Source organism: Pocillopora damicornis, chromosome 1, assembly GCF_964200805.1.
Source record: "Pocillopora damicornis chromosome 1, jaPocDami1.2, whole genome shotgun sequence".
Lineage (NCBI taxonomy): Eukaryota > Metazoa > Cnidaria > Anthozoa > Scleractinia > Pocilloporidae > Pocillopora > Pocillopora damicornis.
Window position 1 is genome coordinate 26757482 of NC_142670.1, and position 25779 is coordinate 26783260.

Genomic DNA, 25779 nt, shown 5'->3' on the forward strand with positions numbered 1-25779 from the left:
CATGATTGTCCCAAGATAAGTTAAATCAAAATAAGAAACCTGTTTGCGACTCTGAGTCAGTGGATTAGAGACAAGCGAAGAACCGGGCGAGGTAAAGTTCCTGATCCCACGGCAGCTTTTTTGCTCATTTCCATCAACCAAGAGCATGAAGAAAATTAAGGCTAACATCAGCCCTGCCCCCCCCCCCTTCCCACCCATTAAGAATAAATGGCGCATTTTGGGTAATTCCGCCCTATTCTTGTTTTTAAGTTCTTCACTAAATGCGTGACTAAGCTCACAGGTAGCCCACGCTCGCACAGTTAGCCTTCATAACTGTACAAATATGATAACTATTTTGGCCGACGAGCGAAATATGAGGATGTCTGAGAATAAACTGTTGCATACTTAACCCAGAAATTTTAAATACTTTTGAACAAAGAACTTTCAGTTGCCTCTATATTGTTTGTTCGTTTGAAATTTGTAAGTTTCTTAAAGCTGATTTACGGCCGCATAGGTAATTTTAAGTCCCCTCTCTTGCCTCTCTCAGCTGCGAGCTAATCAGCCGTAAAACAGCCTTGAAAATTCGAAAAGTTGTTGTCTTTGTTTTTGATCAAAATGGAATCAAACTTTCAAGTTGAGAATGTAACTATTCCAATCCTTTAAGTTCCACAACACAAATATACCGAAAGCTAGCGATTATGAGCTCAGTGATTACACAACTTCGTAAGAGTTTTAGGAAGAGCTTTTAGACGGAGGGGCCTATATCCGAGGGGGCTTATAAACGGAGGGGCCTACGTCCGTGGGGGCTTGTGAAAGTACTAGAAAGAGTGAAAGAAGCTGAACGCTGATCAAAACACGTTTTGCATTTATTGGTTTTTAATTAAGCTTCAAAACGTCAAAATAACTCAAACTCGTTTCATTACATTTAAAACAGGATTTTTTAAAAAAACTAACAACACGAACAAAACTGTAAGATAAAAAACGCGGAAGTTCAGATTTCCCCCTCGAAGTTCATCTTTGCTCTCCTAGTATTTAATATTTTTCTTTTGTATTTTGTAATTTATTTTTGTTCAAAGGTAGATGTGCATTTAACCTGAAAGGGGAGGGGAGGGCTTATAAAGGGGGTTGGGGGCTCGTAAGCAGCAGTCTACAGAATTTATATCTTTGCCGTATTTATATACTAACAGAGTGTTAATGAAAAAGCTTGGGCTTCTTGTGGTGTCTTACCTTGTAACTGGGGTATTGTACTCCTTTCTGTTACAAAAACCAACTGAGGTGAAATGAACCATGGCTATTTTTAGTTGATTAGATACTCTTTCCAAAAGCTTGGAAAAAAGAGCTACAATAGGATATAACAAATCCTTATCAGCATCACACAGTGCAACTGCCACTTTGACATCTCAGGGACAGAGGATGTGGACACTGAGGCAGAAATATTAAAACTTGCGGATTTCAGACATGATTAGAATGCACAGGTTCAATAACAAGCCATCAAACTAGGTTGAAACTTTACTTTTTTATGATCACTAGCCCAGTATTCTTTTTGATGACTGATCTTTGTGTGCTTCATGAGTTCAACTGCCCAGCATTTTAGCTTCTATTTCAGTTTTAAAATATAATCTCACTTTTTAAATGAAATGTACACAGGACACAACATACTCAGTATGCTAAGTAATTCTCATATATTTCATATTAGCAGTAATCGTTTTAAGTTTCCACAAGCCCAAAAGTCTCCTTACTACATTTTTCATCCCAGACAAAAAGTGAGTGGGTCCCTGTGGCGTCTTTTGTCTCAGAACTTTGCTGCAACAGGTGTGGCTGTTCTCTCTTTTCAATTTTCCACAATTCAATTTTCTTTGCCTGCAACAAAAATACATCAAACAAGAGGGAAACTTCAGAGAGATAAAAAAATAAAATACATGATAAAAAATTCATTGATAAGAATCCCTACTTTATTAACATCTTGTCCCATAGGGGAAAAAAAGGCCAGGCACACCAAGTTTTCTACTGTTTAAACATTAACTTTCTCAGAACCTTTAACCCCAAATAGTAACAAGCAACTAATTTCTCTTTGCTTTTTTTGGGTTAAAACAGACAATACCAAATGCATGTGAGGATTCTATAATATCATTGTGCTTCTACAATTTCCTTGGCTGACAGTGTGTTCTTGCAGGAATTGGCACATGTGAGCACAGGGTGCAGATGGGAAATGTGTATAACAGCATAATTAACAGTGACATAAGCATCATCTTCCAAATCTGATGAATTTTTTTTTTTTCTATTGCTCAACTCTATGAATCTAATTTAATCTCACATGTATTTGTAAGGGAAATCCCATGAGCTCAAATACATTTCTTAATTAAAAGGCATGAGTGATGTTTAGAAAGCTTTGGTAATTGCACAAGCTATGGGAGTGCTTTTTGGAAACCTTTCACAACAAATTATGAGTAACCATAAATTATGAAATGCAAGACCTTTTTGTGCTTTTTTATGTATGCAGATATGTTCTGAACAAAACCTCATACAAATACTGCTCTTTGTAATTAGAGATGTAGATAATTATATTGTGTGATTTGATAATTCATTAGAATGAAGAGGGTGATAGACACATCAAATTGTAATGTTTTTTTCTTTAACAATGGAAAAGTTTAGTGCTGTTTAGTTATTTTCAAAAGCTTTCATTTCAAGCCAGTGTGTGGTATGGAAAACCTGTAACTTAATAAGAAACTTATTAAGTTATTTTCAAATTCATACACAATGGACCAATCAAGAATGAAACATTTTGTTTCAGTATATAGTGGTTATCATTAGATTATTTTGAAGGTAGTATTTGAATTTAAGTAAACAAAGTATATTACAGTCCTATGACTAAGTGACTTGCTGTAGTCTCTTATCTCAAGTCCCTAATTTTTGCAAATGACTGTTGACCGTTGGGGAGAAAATAACAAAAAAGGACATCAACAATTTGACAATGAAAAGTTAAACCCCATTCCTCTCTCGCTGTAAGACAGTACCCACCACATGATAAAAGTATGAACATGATTAATTCTGATTAAAGCTGACTAATTTGAGAGTATATATTAGAGTTTGAGAGAACATGTTTAAGTATGTAAGTACTCAAAATTACTTTTAAATTTTTTTAATATCATGATGTTATACCTCTCAAATCAAACTTGTTTTTTATTTGACCCTGATTTTCCCCTTTGCCTTCTGCTCAAGGAACATTTGAGAGTCTTGGAAAAAAGAAAAGTCACTGTTTCCCTTGAAGCTAGTCCTTATGTACCTAATATGTTCAAGTTCATTAACAAAGTTTGAACTGAAAAAAACTCTGGACAGGTATATGGTAAAGAATGTATTGTATTGAAAAACTAAGGCTTCCTTTTTCTAAAACCCTTCTCTCTGCTGAGAACTTAACCCTGTTCACTTGGCTTTATTGAACTACACTTGTTTGTCTAAGTATTTAATCACTTGGCTCACTTTTGCTGTAGTATTCACTCAGTACAACAGATGTGCAAGAGCTACTTTTATCACATGGAAAAGAATGCTTGATTTATTATGGGTTTTATGCTAATAAATTAGATATAATTGGTTGTTGCTAGGTGATAATCAGAACAGAAGTCAATCAATTCCTGTAATTAAATTGTGCTTTGTCTTTTGATAACAAGAATTATTCTATACATCTGTCACCGAGTTGAAGATATACTACTGTCAAGCAACATGAAGTCTCTGCCATCCCTGACAGGACACTTTTGTGGCCCCCTTTGACTATCTTGTTATGATAACACTTGAGTTTGTGGTTTGAAATCTACCATGGTATCAAAGCTAATTAAACATAGAAAGTAAAGAGAGCCTGGTCAGTCTACCAGGAAACTTACTGCTTATGTCTTTTACAGGCTTTAAGAGCTTGAAACTCCTTATCACAGGCATGTTTCATGTTGTCTTTTTGGAACATTGACAGCATCCATAAAGAAGGGCCTGAAAAAATCTAAACAAAAACCATTGAGGAAATAAAATATCTAAAACAACTTGACAAATTTTTGGTTGAGCATTAAAACAATCTCAAGCATATTCTCAGAAATATTATAAACAAACTGTGTCAGATCAGGTTTTCAGTTGAGTTAAAGTCAACTCTCAAATCTCAGAAGTAAAAGGATCAAGATTTCAGGTAGTTGGCTAAGAGGAGACAATTTGGGACAGATTTGAACACTATAATAATCTTTTTTTTACTTGTCTTACACAGTGCTATTTATAACATTGATTGAGCCTAAAAACAATCTAATATTTCTAAGCTTTTCCATGACCTTGGTCTGTGATTGGCTAAAATACTAGCACTATATTCAACCAATCAGAGACAAAAACATCAATTTAGTTTCTTGTATATAGCAGTGGCCAAAGTTAGTTTCTCTCTTTCTCTCTGTTTTTTTTTCCTTCTTTTTTCATGTTTTAAAATCTTAATTACAAAACCACACATCACACTTACAATACATCAGCTACCTTACTTTTACAAAAAATTATTGATGGTCAATAAATCCATTATAATCCAACAAATACAATTATTTGCTTGTGGGCAATTGGTCTAAGCCCATCACATGACAGAATATCCCCTAGCTAAAACTGGGGGATATGCAAGAATATACCTCAAGTGATAGTCCCCAATTTTCAAACCTTACAACTACATGGAAAACTCTGTGTATAAGATTTGATTCAAGATGAAGAGTGTTGCTATAGAAGGAAAATGTGTCTTTTGTTCACAAAATCATTTCAGAGAACACTGACACACCATAAACAGTAGCCTGTTCATAAACATTTTTCGTGTGTGTTGAAAAATATTTGAAGGATAATAAACATAAAAGAGGGAAGCTGTAATATAACTTATAAAATAAACCTGACAGGCATGAGCATTCTTTTCTCCAACAAAGGCATGGGTTGTCAAAGGCTACCAATTGGGTTGTCATCCATCATATACTGAGCCAAAAAATCAGAATTGCAGGCAACCAAAATTAGACAGCTCTTCAGGACAAATTTATTGGGTAATATCTTATAATTGGTATATATCAAGAAGTAGGTATGCAGGTGATGGGGAAAATTATAGACTGAAGGGAACTGCAAGATGTTGGAGACTTGCTCGGCAAATGTTGATAAGCTAAACAAAACAACAGCATCATTGGTTCAAAAAAGATAAATGAAAGAGAAAAAAGATACAAATTTGGTGGTTTGTGGGAATCACAGTCCCAGAGGTGCTCATGATGGCCAAACATACTCTTAACAGTCCAAAAAGAAACACGCTCTTTAATATACTTCCAAAGAAAATTTTAAAAAACTGAAGAATCAAAGCAAGGTGAACAATTGAAGCAGTTGCTAAAATAAATTACAAATAATAATTTACTTTAGATATAAAAAACAAAATAAAGGAGAACAAAAGACACTAACAAATGTTTTACAAGATCCAGGGAGGATGTTTCATTTCAGTGGTGAACCAAAGAATCCATTCTGCACTTAATTAATTTAACCACAAGTTGCATTATGCTGAAGGGTAAGTTGAAACAAAATAAAGCAAAACAAGAAAAACAATAAATAAAAAAAAACCTGAAGATAAATTTGTCCTGAAGAATTCATTTTAAGCAGCAACTACATGTAACTGCTATTTTTCCATGGAGAAAAACATAAGTAAATCCTTAGCACTATGTAAGCTTAATTAGCCATTTAACTCCCAGAAGTGATTAACATGAAACTTCTCCTGATAATATCCTCACATTATCCAGCAAACAGGTAACAAGAATCCTAAAACTTATCAGGGGAAAGTTGTTATGCTGATTTAACAACAAATTCTTACAACTTATTTACAAGACAATGTGTAGCAGCGAGAGGGGAGATTTAACAATCAGATTTTGGGAGTTAAAGGGTTAAAAAGAAACAAACCAAACCTCACGTGCCTTCGATGTCATTTTTTCATTCTAGGTTCAAAATGACTTTCCTGTTGAGTAATTTGTCACGATTAAGATTAATACGAGCAATGCTCAGAAAAAGAAATGTAAGCATAAATTGGAACAATCCCTAGCTACAACCCCTAGCAGCCACGTGTACCGGCATTTGAACAACCCAGTCTTGGACAATCTTAAAGCTGACTTTGTCAAAACGTACATATACTTGTGCGTAGTGAACACGATGAGTCGACTAAAATCTTACCTCTATTTTGCAATCAGCAAGAGGCTTCGCTAAGCCTGAGATTCTTCTGTGATCTTTTCCCTACGACCTAATTGCTTCGGGTAAATTTCCATTTTCCTTTGTCCGCCATCTTTAACCGCGCACAATGTATCCTGGAACAAAGCGGAAATGAATTGGGCTACAACCGGAAGTTGGGAATCACTTGTCTTTGTGATACGTGCCAGCTGCGTATCAAACAAACAGACCTTAGAGCCTTCTTAAACACGCTTACAAAATTCTGCCAAAACCAAAATGTAGGAAACTTAAGGACGAAAAAAATTATGAATGGTTTATTTTTTAAAGTTTTGTCAGCTGTCAATTGGTTGCCAAATTTAGTCTCTTCACAGCAGGATTCTGCCTGTACTGAAGCAAAACCGGAAAAAAAAATTGAAACAAGGTTTTGGCAGATGGAAAACCTTCTCTAAAGGCATGGTCCATCGAATAATTGCCACGATTGCAGTAAACTTGGCGTGAAATGCTTGTGTGGCAAAAAAACTTTTCAACCTGACTTCGTTTGCCCGGTTGTTAAATATATGAACGACTCATCACAATATCGCGACGTTGATATCTGTTGTCATGGCTAGAAATAGAAGACATCATGGCGGCTAAGCATGCACATAAAAGACAAATTACGGAGTTTAAATATGGCGGCTGCATAAGGCTTTCTTTGGGAAAATTTTGAAAATCAGACACAGTAATTTTCTGGAAGCGTGTACTAAAAATGCCCTCGTCTGAAATGTATTAGAAGAGTGTCCAGATCACTCACCTCCGTTCTCAAACTCTTACGATTTCGCTACGATCTGCCCCAGTCGAAGAAACTTTAAACCTTTTTGGTGCCCTAAGTGTCTTAAAATGGCTTATGTTGGTCAGCTAAAGCTTCTCCTGCAGCCACAATAAGGGTTGTTTTATCAATTGCCCACGTCTGTTCGATCTCTTCGAAAGCCGACCTTCTAATTGAAGGCTATTTGAAGTCATAAAAGTGTGAATCCACGCTGCCAAGCAACTTCCAAAAGTCCAAAAAGATTTTTTTCTTATGGGTCTTGTTCCCAGTAGAGACGTTGACTCAAAAACTAAAATTATAAGATCTGAAAACACATCAAAGAACTCTTCGATCGCCATTTTGTAAAAACATAGTAGCCTAGCCTGTTATGGACAATACCGCTACAGGGCAGCTACTGAAGGCTCAAAGATTGACATAGATTGCAGCATTGGCGCGAAAATAATTTGACTTGAAAAACAAAATAGTAAGCTTCTTACTTGGACAAGATTTTAACAGCTTCTCAAGCAATATCTTGGAAAGAAAATAATAAAGAAGTTATCAGCGCTGCAAAATGTCTGATGCACCTCCATTTGATTCATTTTTAAAATGGAAGTTGGGGATTGAAAGTGACAAGCAATATATCATCTTAGCTGTGGACGTACCCTACCCTTTGCTGAAATTGTGGCATGATTTTATCAAGACACAGAAAAATGATAGAAATCACACCTATGGCAATGGCTTTGTAAAAAGTAATTTCCGACATCTTTTGATGTTTGATTTTAGTGGGATGCGCAGACGCAGTAAGGTGAAACGCAGCTCGTGTTGCGTCCGCGACATTAGCCGCTGACTGACCTCGATTTCTAGCCATGTTTAAGCCTGTTTCAGTATTGGCCATCTGGGGCAAACTCCGACCTTTTCTTCTATTTCTGGAAATAACGCATCCTTGCTGCAAGCATCTTTGCAACGATCTCAATCATTTTCAATCTATTATCTTTGTACTTAATTCGGCTTCTCGGAGCCATTGTCTTTATACCATACACGTTGTATTCGCAAAAAAAAAAACCGACATTTGAAAACAACGACTTGAACTCTAGAGGCGACTTCAGTGTTAACCCGGCTACGTTTTATCATTCCCTCGGGATTTTAGTTCTAATAGCCCAATTAAATTTTTGTGCACAGCCTGTGAATTAAATCTATGAAGTAAAATATTGTATCCTTCCTCGTACTAGTTTATAAGAATGAGTTTGCTAGTACCTGTATGGCTTTACACAATGATATTTTTCAGGCTCCAAAATAATCACTTAGTTCGCTTAGTTTAAATGTGGCATTTAAAACATTTTGTATATACTACACATTTTTCTATTTAGCCAGGGTATCTGCATAATTATTTGATAATGGTGTTCATAAGAAAATGGTTGGGTTGAAATATATCATAATGTTTTGCCAGCAGGTAACTGCACTAATGAAAAAATGTTTAAAAAAGTGTGCATTCAATGTATATCCTGAGTTGTTGCATCAAGTTGGCCAATTTTAACGAATACTCAAGCCTTTTAAAACCTCTTATGTTAAAATTTTGTCAGAGTGAACCAGTGAAAGTCTTAGTTGATGGTCAAATAAATACTTTTTCAGATCAATAAAATGTATTGTTGTTTTTCATGGTAACCGTGATGTTGCTACAACTCCAGTTTCCAGGACAGAATTTCATAGAGGCTACCATATCAGAATCTCTTTCATGGGTCAATAACAACATCGACTCAACTTTAAAACTAAATATAAAACTTGATTGATCTTTGGATTAGTTTCTGTTATGCACAAAGATATTCTAGCTCTAGCCTGTCTTCATTGAAATCTAACTTTCGCAGCGTAAGTACCAGATGGTAGACAAATTTAGAATTTCAGTGGCTAGGGTTGCCAGGATAGAAGATAGTTGGTTTCAAGACATGTACATTGATATGCAATTACAGCATCGGTCTTTCCAGCCAGAGCAGTTGAAAGAAGAGAATTTGAACATCGACTCGAGTTGAAATGTGACTTTTCTTTCTAGTTTTCTACGCTTATCAGAGGAGTTTGACAGTTTAGAGAAAAACCTTTGAAGTAAACAGTCATAAATGGCGACATCAGGAGAAGGTATAAGAGATGCTAAAAACGATTCTGGCACATTGTTTCAGTGACTGCTGATTCCGCGTGTAAACCCTTTAATGGACCGGTGATATCTAGATCTTAACTCGAAGTCGTTTAACGTCGTTTCATTCTGTCTAAACCAAAATTAACAAACACGGGCAATAAAATATCATTCCTACCGATACAGACATCTAGGGAAGAAAACATTCTATATTCTTGACAATCCGTTAAAACAATAAGGAACGTCAACGAAAGTCTTTAGCTGCTTGAAAATACCGCTGACTAGCACGCATGTTGATATGTTGATCACTTTGCAAGTTATGAGAATATCTTCCTTCCGTTCCACATCTCGTTAACTCTGCATAGGAATTTTTAGAAGTTGAAGGGCTGGAAAATAAACTCACTGGAACTCCGCTTTTAGGGTTGGCTATATAAATCTATATTATATTTGACAAGGACCACTCGTCGAAGCAGGGGTGAACTTGTTGTTGAACTTTCAATGGGGCGAAACCTCTATAAACCACAAAGAATCATGGGAGTTGAGCCTGAGAAAGAGACATTTTGTATTTGATTTTTGCTGAACTTTCAAACTTTTTAAGAACAAAAAGGTAGCTCAGCATCTACAAATTTTATAATCTAAGGCCGTTACACGTTTTATACTTATCCACCACACTGAGACAAGGGGAATCTCACTCTATACAAAATTACGCTGTTAATTCAAGCTAACCACAAACGATTAATTCAACTCAAATAGTGTCTAGCATCTAATTTTTCCTTACGGTGTCAACCTAAATCAAAAATTAAGAACACGAGAATATAGTAACTGATCACTAACTTAAGAAGCTCTTAACTGTTAAACCAATTCTCTATGTCTGTTCCTTAGGAAATGCATAGAGAATAATAAGGAGAAAATACATTCTAATGTCAAGCTGTGAAGTATGAAATAAGATGCTTGAGGGTAGTAATGTGCTTCACATGCTCTGGACGACAGAGCTAAATAACAAAATGATACATTAGTTATACGGTCAATAACACGGGCTCAAGCGCTCGAGGTTAAAATTCAGCGAAATTTGCGGCGAAAAATAGGGCTGGCATTTAAAACCAAGGCACTTTGTTGTCGTTGAAGGCATTTTCCTATTTCCAGAGTTTTTAAGAAGAAATTTAAATTTTGAAAATATCTAGGGGGTGTACAAAGTTTTTGGAAGTTATTCTGGAAGTTATTCTGTAAAGAAAATAAAAACAGCAAGGAAAAAACGCCTAGAATCTATAGCATAGAAAATCGAACGTGCAAACGACTCAAAATTCGTTTTCCGCGCCAAAGCGTAGCGCATGCGCAGACGTTATTCAACTCTGTCGTTCTGGACGTCTGAGTGAATTTCGACCTTAGTATTCTTTAGCTAGCGGTTCTTGGGTGTAAAAATAGGAGTAAATATCTTTTTTTCAGTTAGAGTTATTTTTTCCTATCTTGAATCGAAAGGAAAACGAACGACTTACTAGGCGTGAAAGCTCGACACAGACGCTCTTTGGAGTACTCACAAATATATTTGACATAATACAGAAATGATCAGTCTTTTCTATGATAAGACTATGGAGAGGCATTGCCTTCAGTCTTATCGCAACAAAACTGTTCTGCTAGAAGTTTACAATTTACCAATTTGTGACACAAGGCATCGTTCAAAACTGTGTAAGTGGCTTTGCTGCCTTGTCCTTGTTTCCAATCTATTAACATGTTAAAAGCTTTATCTGCCAACTTCGGGTTGTCTCCATCATAGTTGGCTATTGCGGCTGGGCTGAATCCCAGGCGTCCTCCTAATGTCTTCCATTTTCCTGAAAGTTCCCGAGACAGATATTCCAACTCCTCATTTGACGGTTCCCCATCTTTAACCAAATATATACCTGAGGATAACAACAGAGGGAGAATAACAAATTAGAAAAGGGGTGCTTCAAGGCTTTGGCGAATAGCGAACAGTTGTGGCGAAAGGCGACTTCTCTTTTTTTGGTATTATTCAATACCGAATCGTCAGCCCTTGAGATTGTCAAGCTTGGGCGAGGATACATTTGCAGCGGCAGGGAAACCATTTTCCCAACCCATACATAAAAAAAAAAAAATAAAAACGCTAAGGAAGTTTTCCAGACTCATTATCTATTTCTGACCTCTTATTTCGCGTATGGCCCGACAAGCATCTTGAAAATGGAGGTCATTAACGTCTCTTAGCTATAGTCTCCAGCCGTTAATGCTGGAATAGGTTAATGTAGTTCAAGATACACGGGTGTTGGATTAATGATAGAGCCCACTTTTAATTCATTATTTTTTATTCTCTTATATAAGTGGGTAAAGAGAATGTCTAAGAAATATAATGCCAGTCTTTCTGCATAAACAAATTTTACCATGCATAAACGCGTAACAACAACATACAAACTTGAATAAAATACAATTAAAAAGGAAAGTCCATCGCGACATTTTTAATCTCGGTACTACCTGCAGATTGGCGTATCCTCTTCCTAGGAGCTGCAACAGGGCTGCATGACGATGATTCTGAATTTGGGCGCTTTACAATTGAATGTTTCACACTTTGGGAGGAAATACCTGCAGAATAATGGGGTTAATGAGATGGCTGGCTTGAGAACTAATGCAATTTTATGGCACTGATGGTTCGGAAACGTTGATGTGCTAATCCTGGATTGTGATCATTCGGGTATGACCCAGCGTTCACAAATTAAAGTGGTAAGTTTTGTCGATTTCTCTTATAAGTAACAATGAGCATCGACAAATTTGACGAAGGGGGCCGTTATATGGAAAAATATTCGATTCAAGATTTCATTTGCAAAGCAATAGCGAGTGCAAACGATTCATCACTGTCAGAGTTACTCCATCATTTTAACCATACAGCCAACGGAATAATTTCTAGAGAATTACACTTCTTTGAGTCTTCCCCAAGCCGTTTTGTGCTTTATTCGTTTTCAGCATCAAATTCCCTGCAAGGAGGGACGTACGCACCGTGGTCTGCATTGAGTTTACTGATACATAACAGAGACAATAAGCCATCTCTGTTGAGCATGAGGGGGGGCACGGCCCGATTTATTAACGCATGAAGTAAGGCAGGTTATTATGAGTTTCCGTTAAGAACACGTGCTTTGTCACTAAAAGCTACATTTTAAAAACCCATAGAGCCTGCATTTCTAAATTTACATATTTTAGAACAAGATGACTGGTCGGCTTAAGTAATTGTATTTATTCGAACAACATATTTTAGAACAAGATGACTAGTCCAGTAAATTGTATTTATTCGAACAACAACAAAACCTACAACAAAAACAACAACTTACCACTTCCTTCTTCAAAGTCAGAGGTGACAGGAATAGAAACCTAAATGGAGGAGGAAAATTTGCAATATTACGGGTGCGTATGAGGTGAATAGAAATGAGGAAATAAAGAAATTTACAAATTAATAAGAAAAAGGAAAAATAATTAAGAAAAAAGGCAGAGGCATAGAAAGGGACTTTAAAGCAACTGAAAAGTAAAGTAATCACAAAATCAAAATAAAAAATTTGCAAGGTCCTGCATGTTCATGTACTGTTTTCTGTGGGAAGGACATTTCTCTACCTATTCAACGTTCCTCAGTGTTTTGTTTCTAGTGATTAGACCTTAATAAGTTTCGTGCCGCCTTAAATGACCTCATTATCTTACTCGGAAACTAGCTTTACTACTCCTAGGAGAAAGAAACCTAAAAATGGAGAACTTGCTAAAATGGCTTCTTTTCATCTTAGTAAGCGGTCTGACCACAGGTAATGCACTTTGGAAGTAAGGTGAGATATTTTTATTGAGAATTTGACTGTAATTTTACTTCCTAAGAGCGGTCGTAGTTATTCCAACACAAACTAAAATTTTCGCCATGACTCTTATTTCGCAAGATGATCATCTCACAACTGGAGCTTGGGCTGCCTGTGGTTAAAAAATTGCTAATCCTTTTAATTAATTGTCATCTACTGTAGTAAGGTTGGCATCAGTACTATATTAGCTCCGGGCTAAAAGTGCATTTAATTAGCAAATCCACAAACCGTAAGATGTCACCTACTTGAGACGCTAATACCATGATAATGTTGCACAAAAGTTGCTGATTTTGGTCGCAAAACTTCACTCCTGGAACACTCTCATTTCCTAAGCAAACTTCACCACCTGTGTAATAAACTTTATTCTCGTGGAATCTGTTAAAAATGAAATGAATTTAAATGAGGCAAACGTAACGTACACCAACCGAGTCTTCGTTTAGAAAAGCACACGTTTTGAAATCTTTTCTTACAACCGAAAATGAAAGCACATTTAACGAGAGCCCTACTGAATATTTAAAAACGAGCATTTGAAGACAATAAAGCCGAAAAAAACCAACATGTATATCTCCATGGCCCTATTGATTGATAAGAAACCTAGAAAATCCGTGGCGAAAAATGGTTCACTGACAGTTGAACAATGTACAATTTTACAATGGAAGGAATAAATCATTTCTATGTAAAACCAACATGACGTAACCTAAAAGCATTCAAGTAAATCATATGTACTTGATGGGCCAGAAATAAGTTGTATTATATTATACCTCACAAACTGCAGGGCATTTTTCTGGTCTGTACCCTGGGGTATGATAGCCTCGGAAAGAGACACCAAAATTTTCTCCTCTCCACAAACTGGTTTAGAAGAGCAGCCTTCGTCTTTGTAGGGTACGACACATTCCGATATTTTCCGTATTACATCATAATACAGTCTTTGAGGATAGCAAAAAAGTTTGAGTTTAAAATGTCCACGAACACCGGTCTCACACAAGCACGTAAAAAATCGGGCATGCTGAGGCCTAGACCTATAGCAAAGTTTTCCTACAAACTCAGTGAAGCCCGAAGTAGATTGCAAAAGTGATCTCATCAACTTGATTGGACGGAATCTATCGAAAAAGAAAAGGAAAAATCAAACACAGCTCAAGCAATCCAATGGAAACGATTATCAGCCATTGCACGGTAATCTTGAGTATATACGTACTCGAGTGGTCATTTCAATTATTGAATCTATAGTTAACTAAAAGAAATCCATGTATGTATGACTGTACACTAAAATACGTTTGAATTTCCTCTACGTCATGCGTATTATTTTTCAAATAAAGCCGACGAGAAGTACTTACCCAGAGAAATGCCTAACTTTAAATTGCACTTTCCCATCTACAAGACGTGGCGGTTCATCTAATTTATCTGTAATGTCTTTCCAGTCATGTGCTTCACATTGTAATATTCTCAGTTCACCGGGACGTAACTCTGCCAACTCTTGTTTTCCTTTACGGAAGGTGAGAGGAATCCTTATTGTTACAGGCGCGATGAGACTAACATTTTGAGAGCCTGAAATGTAAAGAACTGGACCGACAAGTCCTCCCTCTCCTTTTAGCTCACTGCTTGAGAATTCTTGTACCTGGATTTAAAAGCAAAACAAGTTTTTGGGCATGTTAAACCATTCGCAGCATAAAGATAATTTGCTTTATATTGTGGAAAGTGAATTTCAGGATGAAATTTTGAAATTATCTAAAAATTAAAGTACACAATGTAAATGTCCTTTCAAAGTTTTATGTAGTAATATAAGCATTATTATGAAAAAATGCATACACTGGACTTATTATAAAAAGTCTGATTGGTCAAGAGCACTCAATCAATATACAGTAAAGAGTGAAGTTCACATATAAACCAATATCTACCGCAGATATTGCAGTTATCATGTCGAGTTCAACCTCTGCCTAGTTTCCAAGCCCTGACTGTCTGTGAAGTATTCTTAAACTTTTGCAAATTTAAAGAGATGTCTTCTTTCGTAATTTGTTTAAAAGATGTATAATAAAACAATAATTTAATTTGGTTTTTGCATGATGTCATAACTCACCAAATCTTATGTCTGTGTTGTCTTCGGCTTACGTAGATAACTCAGACCTTGGTTTTGCTAATTCATCATGATATCATGCATAGCTTCATCCACTAATTGCATTAATTGCAAACCAATACAAACCAATTTACCTGACAGGAATGATTTCAATTTGACATTTATATCGAAGCAAAAGTCTGTTTGTTGCTTAGAATGAGTTTTCCAAAACCTAGTTTTAAAAAGGGAATGCCCCGGGTCCATGAGTACACATGGGGACAGTAGTACCACAAATAATTCGAAGTTACCAAAACTGCTGATTAGAACTTTACCACATGTATCATCACACACATGCAAGCACAAGCCCAACTGTCCTCTATTTTAGATTAAAGTTGTTAATTAATATCTCTCTTTCCATGAATATTACCACCAAGTTCATGGAGTGTGTGGCAAGTAACTGAAGGTACAGGTTATACTATTGCAACACCTTTGCTTTATCTCCTTGCTTTTGACAATCCCCTCACGCTAATCCTATGACTTTCAAAACTGGAAAATGAAAACGTTGCAGGACTCATGCATGTATATAATTTTATAGTTCCATGCACCTTGATTGTCACACAGAAATCTTGATAAACAGGAACACAACTCTGAGGAATTTGGACACTGACATCAGGAAGGTCAGGCACAGTACAGGTCAATTCCGGGCCTCCTGCAGTACCTCTTGAAAAGGTGAAAGACTTAGGACGCCAGACTGCAGCAAATGAAGAAACTGCTGATTTTGTACAAACAGCTTGTGCAAATGGGAAAAGCCACTTGGGAACTGTTGAAGTTTCTGCATATAAAGTTACCCCCAACAGATGTCATTATGATATTTATGCTTCAAAGAATAAAGTTTGCAACAACATGGTTATTGAGGAAAATTTATATTATAGTGATTAAAATGCATTGGAGACTTCATGTAACATTTGTGCAATAATTACACGTACTGCTTGGATACACCTAAAGGGTAAACGAAAAAAAAGTTCTTAAGTTGGATTTGAAATGCCTATGAAGAAGCAAGAAGTCTACTTTGACATTATGAGTGCAGCAGGTCATGCATTGCAGGGATAGATGTCCGCATCTAAGTCATTGCACACCTACTCCTTCTCCCTTAAGGCAACTGATAAGTTCGGGTTACAAGTTGGGTTTAATTTTGGGTTAGGAGAGGGGGAGCTGCACATTTCTCAAATGCTGACATTGATGCCAGTGAAAAAGGGAGCCTAGGAATATCATGATCATTCATTAAGTTATTCACACCTGTATTTAATAAAAACATAACGTTACCTGATCCATACCAAGTATTCTCTGTCTTTAATTCCTTCCATTCATTGTTCTCTTGGTCAGTCAGTTGCTTGATAACCACCTCATACCCTTCCAAATATGGGGCACTGTGCATCAAAGATACAGTAAAACTTATTCCTTCAAAACTTTTCTTGTAATCCAGATCTGGTGGGCCATCATGAGATATTTCAATAATACTGCTAACCAATATCTCATCACTGGCAGTGGAGGGGGAGAGGGTCCTGGGGTTCCACAATAAGCATCTACATGTAAATGGCACAGGTTGTTGTACAGCTCCACTGCAAAGTTTGATAGAGGCACCAGCTTCCCTCAGGTGCCATGAGTCTTCCTTACCTCCGATTTTTCCTCTGAAATACAAAGGAAATTAATTATCCAGCATTTTAAGATATTTTTCCCAAGTGGAGTAAGCATTGACAAAGGTATTTAAAATGCAAGTGGCAAACTGGCAGTTTGAAAAACTCATTTAGATATTGACACTTAATTTCAAAACTAGATCTAATAAATGTTATTTTTCTTTATTTTTCTTTTCTTTTCCATTAATTTGCTTTTCCTTGACTCAAATAGCCTCAAGTTATAATCATAAATGATTCACTATCATTTTTGATAATAATTAAGTACCCCTTTATTGATGGAAACACTGACAAAAAATGTTGAATACCTGTAGAACATGTTAATTGAACTGGGTCGAGTAAATTTTGTTCTGAAATCATACGCGTGACATCTGAATCAAAGGATTGTGCAGCAGCATTAGACTTAGAAATCACCAGTATGATTTCAGACCAAAAGTGCATGGCAAAAGTTCAATTACCACTTCATTTTATTTATTTTAAATTTGCAAAATTCAGTTGATAAACGAATAAAGATCTTTTTTAAAGCCGGTACAAATACATGTATGTTATTTATCCAGTACTGAGCTGGTGTGTAAAATGTTATAAAAGTTGTCTTTCTTTTTGTCTGCAATTTTATTGATTTCCTAAAACAATCGGTTAAATCTAAGTTGTTGCTGTACTTTCGAGGAGCTTTCTCATTAGCTGGGAAATTGATGCACTTTAGAGCAAAAAATAGTGCATTTTATCAATAAATCGTGCCAATGAGAACCAATCAGATTGCAAGGATCACCAGTGATTTGAGTACGAATGTAATAAATTTTTAATAGCATTACAGTTATTAAGCATGAACTTTATTAACTAAAGATTTAAAAAGAAAATAAAATAAAAGAAAGTAACTGTCATTTATAAAGAGGTCCGGAGGGTTGTTCTTTAGTCAGAGCACTTTGTTCGCAAAAGTTGCCATTAGTTAACACCTCTTAGCAACTCCAACCCTGCTTTTTACAATGGTCTTTGCATCCATGAGAAAAAAAAGCATGGGAAAGGCAAAAAACTGAGTCATTGCAGAAAAACCCATACCTTTTGATCAAAGTCTTTTCATTGTCTTCAGTGTCTACTGTTGCATCTTCTATATCTGCCAAATCTTTCCTGCCGGTGTAATAAGGTACCTCATCCTCCTCTTTGGCTGGGGAAATTATTATTTTGAGGTGCTTGATTTCAGTATACAATATAACGGACATTTACTACCACTTAATTCCCAATATCTGTTCAACCAAAATTGTTCAACATGGGGTCTTTCCGCACTAACGAAAAAGTTGTTTATTTAAAACAATTTTTTCATCATTACTAAATTTTGGCAAATTTTGGCCAAAGCCGACAAATCGTGAAACACATCGCCGACAAATTTGTCCCAAGTAAAATCTGGACAAAATTAATTAAATAAGCAAGACCGTGATAAACTTGTCGATTAATTATCGCAAAAGCTACAAACAGCGTGTAGCTGAACTGAAATCAGTTTACTACAGAGGCAAAAATTCTCTTTTGTCGCAAAACTGTGGGATTCTAAAGTTTTAAAGCAGCTTTGAAAAATCCTAGAAATTGGAGGTGGAATCCTTTGGCATACTAGGTGGAGCGGTAAGAAAATTTTTCAACTTTGAAATTTATAATGTAGATGCAACACTCAAACAAACTTTTATCCTTTGATTTTGCTAGGACAGTTTTCGGCTGGAGTCATGAAAATCGCGAAAGCTCGGATATGCATTGATTAAGAGTATAAGATAAGATTACCGTATGACTCTGCTTCTCCAGCCTTGTCCCCCACTTCTTTTGCAATTTCTAGACGACGCTCGTGGTAACTGAGAGCCTTATGAAAATCGCCTAAGTCATGATAGGCATTACCAGGATTTCCATAAGCCCGTCCTTCTCCAGCTTTGTCTCCCACTTCTTTTGCAATTTGTAGATGACGCTCGTGATAACTGATAGCCTTATGAAAATCGCCTAAGCTATCATAGGCATTGCCAAAATTTCCATAAGCCCGTCCTTCTCCAGCTTTGTCTCCCACTTCTTTTGCTTTTTGAAGATGACGCTCGTGGTAACTGATAGCCTTATGAAAATCGCCTAACATCTGATAGGCATTGCCAAGATTTCCATAAGCCCCTCCTTCTCCAGCTTTGTCTCCCACTTCTTTTGCAATTTGTAGATGACGCTCGTGGTAACTGATAGCCTTATGAAAATCGCCTAAGCTATTATAGGCATTGCCAAGATTTCCATAAGCAACTCCTTCTCCAGCTTTGTCTCCCACTTCTTTTGTAATTTGTAGATGACGCTCGTGGTAACTGATAGCCTTATGAAAATCGCTTAAGCCATGATAGGCATTGCCAAGATTTCCATAAGCCTGTCCTTCTCCAGCTTTATCCCCCACTTCTTTTGCAATTTTTAGATCACGCTCGTGGTAACTGATAGCCTTATGAAAATCGCCTAAGTTATCATAGGCATTACCAAGATTTCCATAAGCCCTTCCTTCTCCAGCTTTGTCTCCCACTTCTTTTGTAATTTGTAGATGACGCTCGTGGTAACTGAGAGCCTTATGAAAATCGCCTAACCCATGATAGGCATTGCCAAGATTTGCATAAGCCCCTCCTTCTCCAGCTTTGTCTCCCACTTCTTTTGCAATTTGTAGACGACGCTCGTGATAACTGATAGCCTTATGAAAATCGCCTAAGCTATCATAGGCATTGCCAAGACTTCCATAAGCCCGTCCTTCTCCAGCTTTGTCTCCCACTTCTTTTGCAATTTGTAGATGACGCTCGTGGTAACTGATAGCCTTATGAAAATCGCCTAAGCTATCATAGGCATTGCCAAGATTTCCATAAGCCCGTCCTTCTCCAGCTTTGTCTCCCACTTCTTTTGCAATTTGTAGACGACGCTCGTGGTAACTGATAGCCTTATGAAAATCACCTACGCTATCATAGGCATTGCCAAGATTTCCATAAGCCCGTCCTTCTCCAGCTTTGTCTCCCACTTCTTTTGCAATTTGTAGATGACGCTCGTAGTAACTGATAGCCTTATGAAAATCGCCTAACCTCTGATAGGCATTGCCAAGATTTCCATAAGCCCCTCCTTCTCCAGCTTTGTCTCCCACTTCTTTTGTAATTTGTAGATCACGCTCGTGGTAACTGATAGCCTTATGAAAATCGCCTAACATCTGATAGGCATTGCCAAGATTTCCATAAGCCCCTCCTTCTCCAGCTTTGTCTCCCACTTCTTTTGCAATTTGTAGATGACGCTCGTGGCAACTGATAGCCTTATGAAAATCGCCTAAGCCATGATAGGCATTGCCAAGACTTCCATAAGCCCGTCCTTCTCCAGCTTTGTCTCCCACTTCTTTTGCAATTTGTAGATGACGCTCGTGGTAACTGATTGCCTTATGATAATCGCCTAAGCTATTATAGGCATTGCCAAGATTTCCATAAGCCCGTCCTTCTCCAGCTTTGTCTCCCACTTCTTTTGCAATTTGTAGATGACGCTCGTGGTAACTGATAGCCCTATGAAAATCGCCTAAGCTATTATAGGCATTGCCAAGATTTCCATAAGCCCCTCCTTCTCCAGCTTTGTCTCCCACTTCTTTTCTAATTTGTAGATGACGCTCGTGGTAACTGATAGCCTTATGAAAATCGCTTAAGCCATGATAGGCATTGCCAAGATTTCCATAAGCCCCTCCTTCTCCAGCTTTGTCTCCCACTTCTTTTGCAATTTGTAGATGACGCTCGTGGTAACTGATAGCCTTATGAAAATCGCCTAACATCTGATAGGCATTGCCAAGACTTCCATAAGCCTGTCCTTCTCCAGCTTTGTCTCCCACTTCTTTTGCAATTTGTAGACGACGCTCGTGGTAACTGATAGCCTTATGAAAATTGCCTAAGCCATGATAGGCATTGCCAAGATTTCCATAAGCCCCTCCTTCTCCAGCTTTGTCTCCCACTTCTTTTGCAATTTTTAGACGACGCTCGTGGTAACTGATAGCCTTATGAAAATCGCCTAAGCCATGATAGGCAAAAAAAAAAAAGAAAAAGAAAAGAAAACTAGCCTTTGGGTGATGCCTTATCATCGGCCGTTAAGCCTTCTACACAGGAGATTGATGTTGAACTAATGTAATGAAAGCGGAACAAGCCTGTTTATAATATTGTTGAGTATGGAAGATGTGAACAATTTGAAATGAACACTCAGAATGCTTTAAAATGAATACTTTGAAATTTTCTTCTTAGTTTTTACAACTTTTTATGTTATGCATAACATTTTCACATTACTGGTATAAAGCTTTTTTTTAACACAGAACACAAGTTACTGTTGATGGCATTTTCTAAACTTTCCGAAATTAGGTCACAAATTTATATCTATTCAAATGTCATTACAGTTGTCACTGGCAGTTAGTTTGGTTACAAGTTAGAAAGCCTTTCGAAAGAATGTAAAATATGCAAGTTTCATGACTACAAGTCTAACTTAAAATTTTATCAGCTGATCTCTAATAACACTAAGACTTTAAGTAGTAAGTGTAAGTGGTCATAACATAACAAGATATTAAATTGTCAGCCCTTGAAATGCGAAAACTCGGGGTAAAAGGTGACATGTCGCTTTTACTACCATTACGTGTCTTCTAGGAGATCAATGCCTGAATTTTAAATGGCACTAAATACTACATTGATTTCAGTGGACTACTTACACCACCAAATAAATGCATCTACAAAAGTGAAAATGGTTCGATGATAAATCAGTGAAAATAACAGCATCCATCAAGATTACACCAAAATTCAGGAGTCATACTTGAAGTTATCATTAAGGGTCAATTATACTGGTGACAGCCGTTAAAAAATGTCATTAATTTCATTTTATACCTCCAGACAAATCGTGAAGCATGAAAATTTCCATCCTCTCTTAGTGTTCAGTGCAATTTTGAAACTATTGAAAAAAAAAATTATTACCATTTCATTATACAAGCTTCGAACGCAACAGCATAACTTCAGTCTTATTCACTGGTTGATCTTCACAATGTTTTATGTTGTAATTAATACAGCGTCTGCATTAAACTTTCCTATGTGAGGGAGGGATAACAATGATCATGTACAAGTACTTCCATTATCATCAAAGGAAATATCAAAATAATTTTGATTAGACGCTGATAAATGTTAAATTCATTACTGAAACTTTCAAAGATCGTCACAGTGTTCAGAAAGTGCTTAATTCCATTGTTTCCATCGTCAGAGAGAGGGTCAATCCTATTGTGTAATTACTGTAAGCTGACTGTGTGACTCTGGTACAATAAACATTGTTTTCTGTTTCAATATCAGTCATAATCACAGTCAACCATCATAATCAATTCCAAATGTCTGCCAATTTGTGCATTAGCCCCACATTTTAGACTGCCTGTAACATGAAAGTGCAGCGCTTGTTATCTGACCGCTTGCTATTTTTAAAAGAACCCATTTTAGCAAGTTATCCATTTCTAGGTTTGCAACATTAGACAAGCCGTTCTTGTGTAGTAAACCTAGAAAACATAGAAAGCGGTCAGATAACAGGCGATGCACTGTGGAGGTAAAGTGAGGTATTTTTATTGAGAATTTGACTGTATTTTTTTATTCCCAACAGCGGTCGTAAATATTCCCATATAAACTCTTATAATTTCGCCATGACTGCTATTTCGCAAGATGATCATCTCACAGCTGGAGCTTGGGCTGCCTGTGGTTGGAGATTCCAAGGCATGTTCCTATACTTATCCAGTTTAAACTAGTCTGACGAAGTTGCTCGATCATTTCCTTTGTAATAGTGTACGCCGGTCTCCCTCCTGAACTTGCAGAGAATGCCAATGGAAGTTTTTCCTTTGGACAAAGGCATGATACATTTAAAATATCTGACATCTTTCTTAATAAGACGACTAAAGACAATTCTAACAGCTCAAACAGGTTTGAAGAGGAATTTTGAGACAGTGATATGGCGATAAGCATTGTTGTGTATTCCTAAAGCTTCCTGGCACAGATTTCTAATCCTACATGAACAATGCGTGATGAACGAAAGTCCCTTTCAATGGTGCTCTTTAGAGAATCAACAAACTTTGTAAAGTATTCTGCACTAAGTTGCTCCGCCGTTTTGAGAGAAATATTCCGCTTACTAGCTGTTGCTCACCGGCTCAGAAAAAGTAATCGATAATCTCGCACAGTGATTTCTTTTTCTCACGCAACAATTTCTCATTCTCAACAGTTAATATTTAATTCTCGGTATATTGCTACATCAGTCTTTTTCTCAATTAAGGTTTTATCATTCTCGATGGGTAATTTAAAATATCGCATAACAGTTCTTCATTCTCATACAGTGATTTCCATTTCTGATGTAGTGGTGATGTAGGCTAATTTCAAATTGTTTTTACGACATAGTCTGGTAACTAATTATTAGCACCAAGCTGAGGCTCAAGGGCGCTTATTTTGAAAGCAAGATCGGAGTCACTGTAAGTCGAATATGAAGTTTTGTGCCATTTCTGTGTGCAAAAATAACTGAAAGGCCGGACCTCAACTTTTCCGAGTTTTCAGGCGAAGAGAGTCTAAGAAAGAAAGGAAGCACCTTCTTTCGTCGCGCTGATAAGGAGTTCACGTCCATCAAGAACTTGCATATATGCTCCGAACACTTTCTGAATCCTGAAGTCTGAAATACCGGTGAAGTCATGAGTCCAAAAACTTCAGCGAAAATGGATGGGGAAGTGGTTTTTCTCCTGGCAACGTAATCAACTCGTCGCATTGCTCTGTTTTCTTTTCAAGTTCAGGAACTTTTATTTCAGCTGCGTTCTTGCAAAGCTCTAGCAGTTCTGCCCTTTTCCTACTCTTACCGTTTACAGAAATTTGAATACCCCTTTCCTTTAATAGTTTCCTTAGCTCAGGAACTTTCATATTTGTGAAGAAGTTTTTCTTTTCACCTACTTTGATTTAATTTGGTGTTTTGTCATCGCTTCAATGTTACATTTCTACATTTTTATATGCCATGGCACATAGTTTTTTCTCGGAGGACTCGTGTCCTTTTCCATCCGTATCGAGGTGCACTAGACTCAGGTATCGTTTCTTCAGCCTCTTGCTCCTGTTGACTATCCGCTGCCTGAGTTTCTACTAGATCAAACAATACGCTCTACCCTGTTACTGTCAGACTCTGAATTGGAGTCAGAGGCTGGCTGAAAGTTGTTCTGACTGTCCTCCACAATAGAAGTCAAAATCTTACTGCCAATGCGTGCCTTCACCACCCTCACTTTCTCGTCTCTCTTTTCTCTAAATGCAATAAAGTTCAAGTTTACCTACTCTAAGGGATGGCGACTAGTTTCTCTGATAGAGATCTTCCTAGTCAATGCCATTGTAGCCCTGTAGGGCCAACACTTTTTTTTGGAAAAAATACCAAAATTCTCCAGCCAACCCCTTCCAAGAAGAAACGTACCTTACTTCTTTTGGATCGATGAGAGCGACATCGCACCGAGCCTCATCTTCGTGCTGTAATTTCGGTATTAGGTCATTGAGCTGTGAGAACTCGGATTTACTCAGTCCGGCCGATTAAAATTACAGAGAAGTACCAAGTCTTTTAATACCTTTCTATGTTCTTGTGGTAACAGAGAAAGTTTGCGTCGCAAAATAAACTTCGTTTGGACCGGGCTTAACCGATTGTAAATCAGAAACTGTGAACCAAAAAGCTGAATTGTCCATGGGATTCAATTTGTGCTATATTTGAGGCCGACAAACATTGGTTTAAACAGCTCTTATGAAGAAAATAAATATTTAAGCTGTGTTTGACAAAACAGCTTTAAAACATAATCTCAATTGACAATCTAATGTTCATTGCCAACGAGCCAGCCGAGCGAAGACGCTCGGCTGGCGAGGCGGCAGAGAATAGTGCCGCGCGAAGAATGGTGTATGCGAAAAAATTCTCGATCGGCATTGAAAAGTGTAAGTGTAAGGCGTAAGGTGTAAGATGTAAGAATGTCTCAGTTTAGGCCAATTGCAAGGAAGGAACTATTCAAGCCAATGAAAAGACGTGTTACATTGTAGTTTTTAACCAATCAGGAGGCGGTACATTTAGACACTTTCGCGTGGTTGTTTGATGAGCTTGTTTGCGGAAGCGTCTCTTCGTTTGGTTTGAAGTGCAAGCAGCTCGATCTTGTTGTAGAAGGTGAGTGTTTTCTTTGTTGTGGTCGTTATTGAATTGTAAAGAATTTCATAGGCTCAGAATATACAGTGGTCAAGAGACCAATAGCACTAGCGTGTTATACAGCGGTTGAGAGATCAATAGAACCAGCGGGTTCGCTACTGACTTGAACCAGCGAGCTCAGCAATCAATAGGACCAGCGTGTTCATCAATCAAACTAAAACTTCAAACGACCAGCGTTCCTTTACAAAACTCTTCATCTAATTCGAATATTTAGGAAAACTGTTGAAACTAGAGCAAATCCAGTGTTCAAATTCCCTGTTTGAGATACGAAATCGAACCAGCGTGTTCACCACAGAATTGAACGAGCGTGTTCATCAATCGAACTAGCGTAAAAAATTGAAAGTTCCTCGATCGAAGTAGCTTGTTTCCTCTCACTTTGCTCAGAATATACAGTGGTCGAGAGGCCAATAGCACTAGCGTGTTATACAGTGGTAGAGAGATCAATAGAACCAGCGGGTTCGCTACTGATTTGAACCAGCGAGTTCAGCAATCAATAGAACCAGCGTGTTCATCAATCAAACTGAAACTTCAATCGGCCAGCGTGCCTTTACAAAACTCTTCATCTAATTCGAATATTGAGGAAAACTGTTGAAACTAGAGCAAATCCAGTGTTCAAATTCAGTGTTCGAGCCACGAAATCGAACCAGCGTGTTCACCACAGAATTGAACGAGCGTGTTCATCAATCGAACCAGCGTATCGAACTGAGAGTTCATGAATCGAAGTAGCTTGTTCCCTCTCACTTTCACTTTGCACTGAAAGTTTGATTGAGCAGCGTTGACGGACTACTCCCCTCCAAACAGCGTATTCACAAACGGAATCAAAGCAGTTTGTATATTTCTCGCACTTATCAATCACGGTGTGTTTTTGATACGCAGTACTCACAATATTTTTACTGAAATTACATCATTACAATGTAAATACTGGGGTTAGTACAAAG

The 25779-nt window shown here is 37.3% G+C and overlaps 1 protein-coding gene and 1 long non-coding RNA gene across 12 annotated transcripts in view; both read right to left on the reverse strand.

Moving 5' to 3' along the window:
* Window positions 1–1644: 1644 nt before the first annotated feature.
* LOC149053010 (uncharacterized) overlaps window positions 1645–25779 on the reverse strand; it is a 204631-nt gene continuing 180496 nt past the window's right edge. For 3 of the 11 annotated variants that reach the window (XR_016188781.1, XR_016188780.1, XM_089213505.1), the window contains 2 exons: window positions 3855–3964; window positions 1645–1839 (listed from right to left, as the gene is read on the reverse strand). Coding sequence is in view for 4 of the 11 variants with exons in the window: in XM_089213505.1 (XP_089069631.1) it covers window positions 1647–1839; window positions 3855–3964 (303 nt within the window). In the remaining 7 variants the exon portion in view is untranslated. Of the gene's footprint in view, window positions 1840–2914; window positions 3213–3854; window positions 3965–4864; window positions 5954–6165; window positions 6369–6949; window positions 7329–25779 lie in introns of those variants that run through there. The other 8 variants (XR_016188778.1, XR_016188777.1, XM_089213508.1 and 5 more) reach the window with 8 other exon arrangements.
* On the reverse strand, window positions 9758–12604 carry LOC149053011 (uncharacterized). Its single transcript, XR_016188898.1, has 2 exons — window positions 11544–12604; window positions 9758–10960 (listed from the first exon to the last, which is right to left on the reverse strand). It is a non-coding gene; the product is annotated as an uncharacterized LOC149053011 (long non-coding RNA).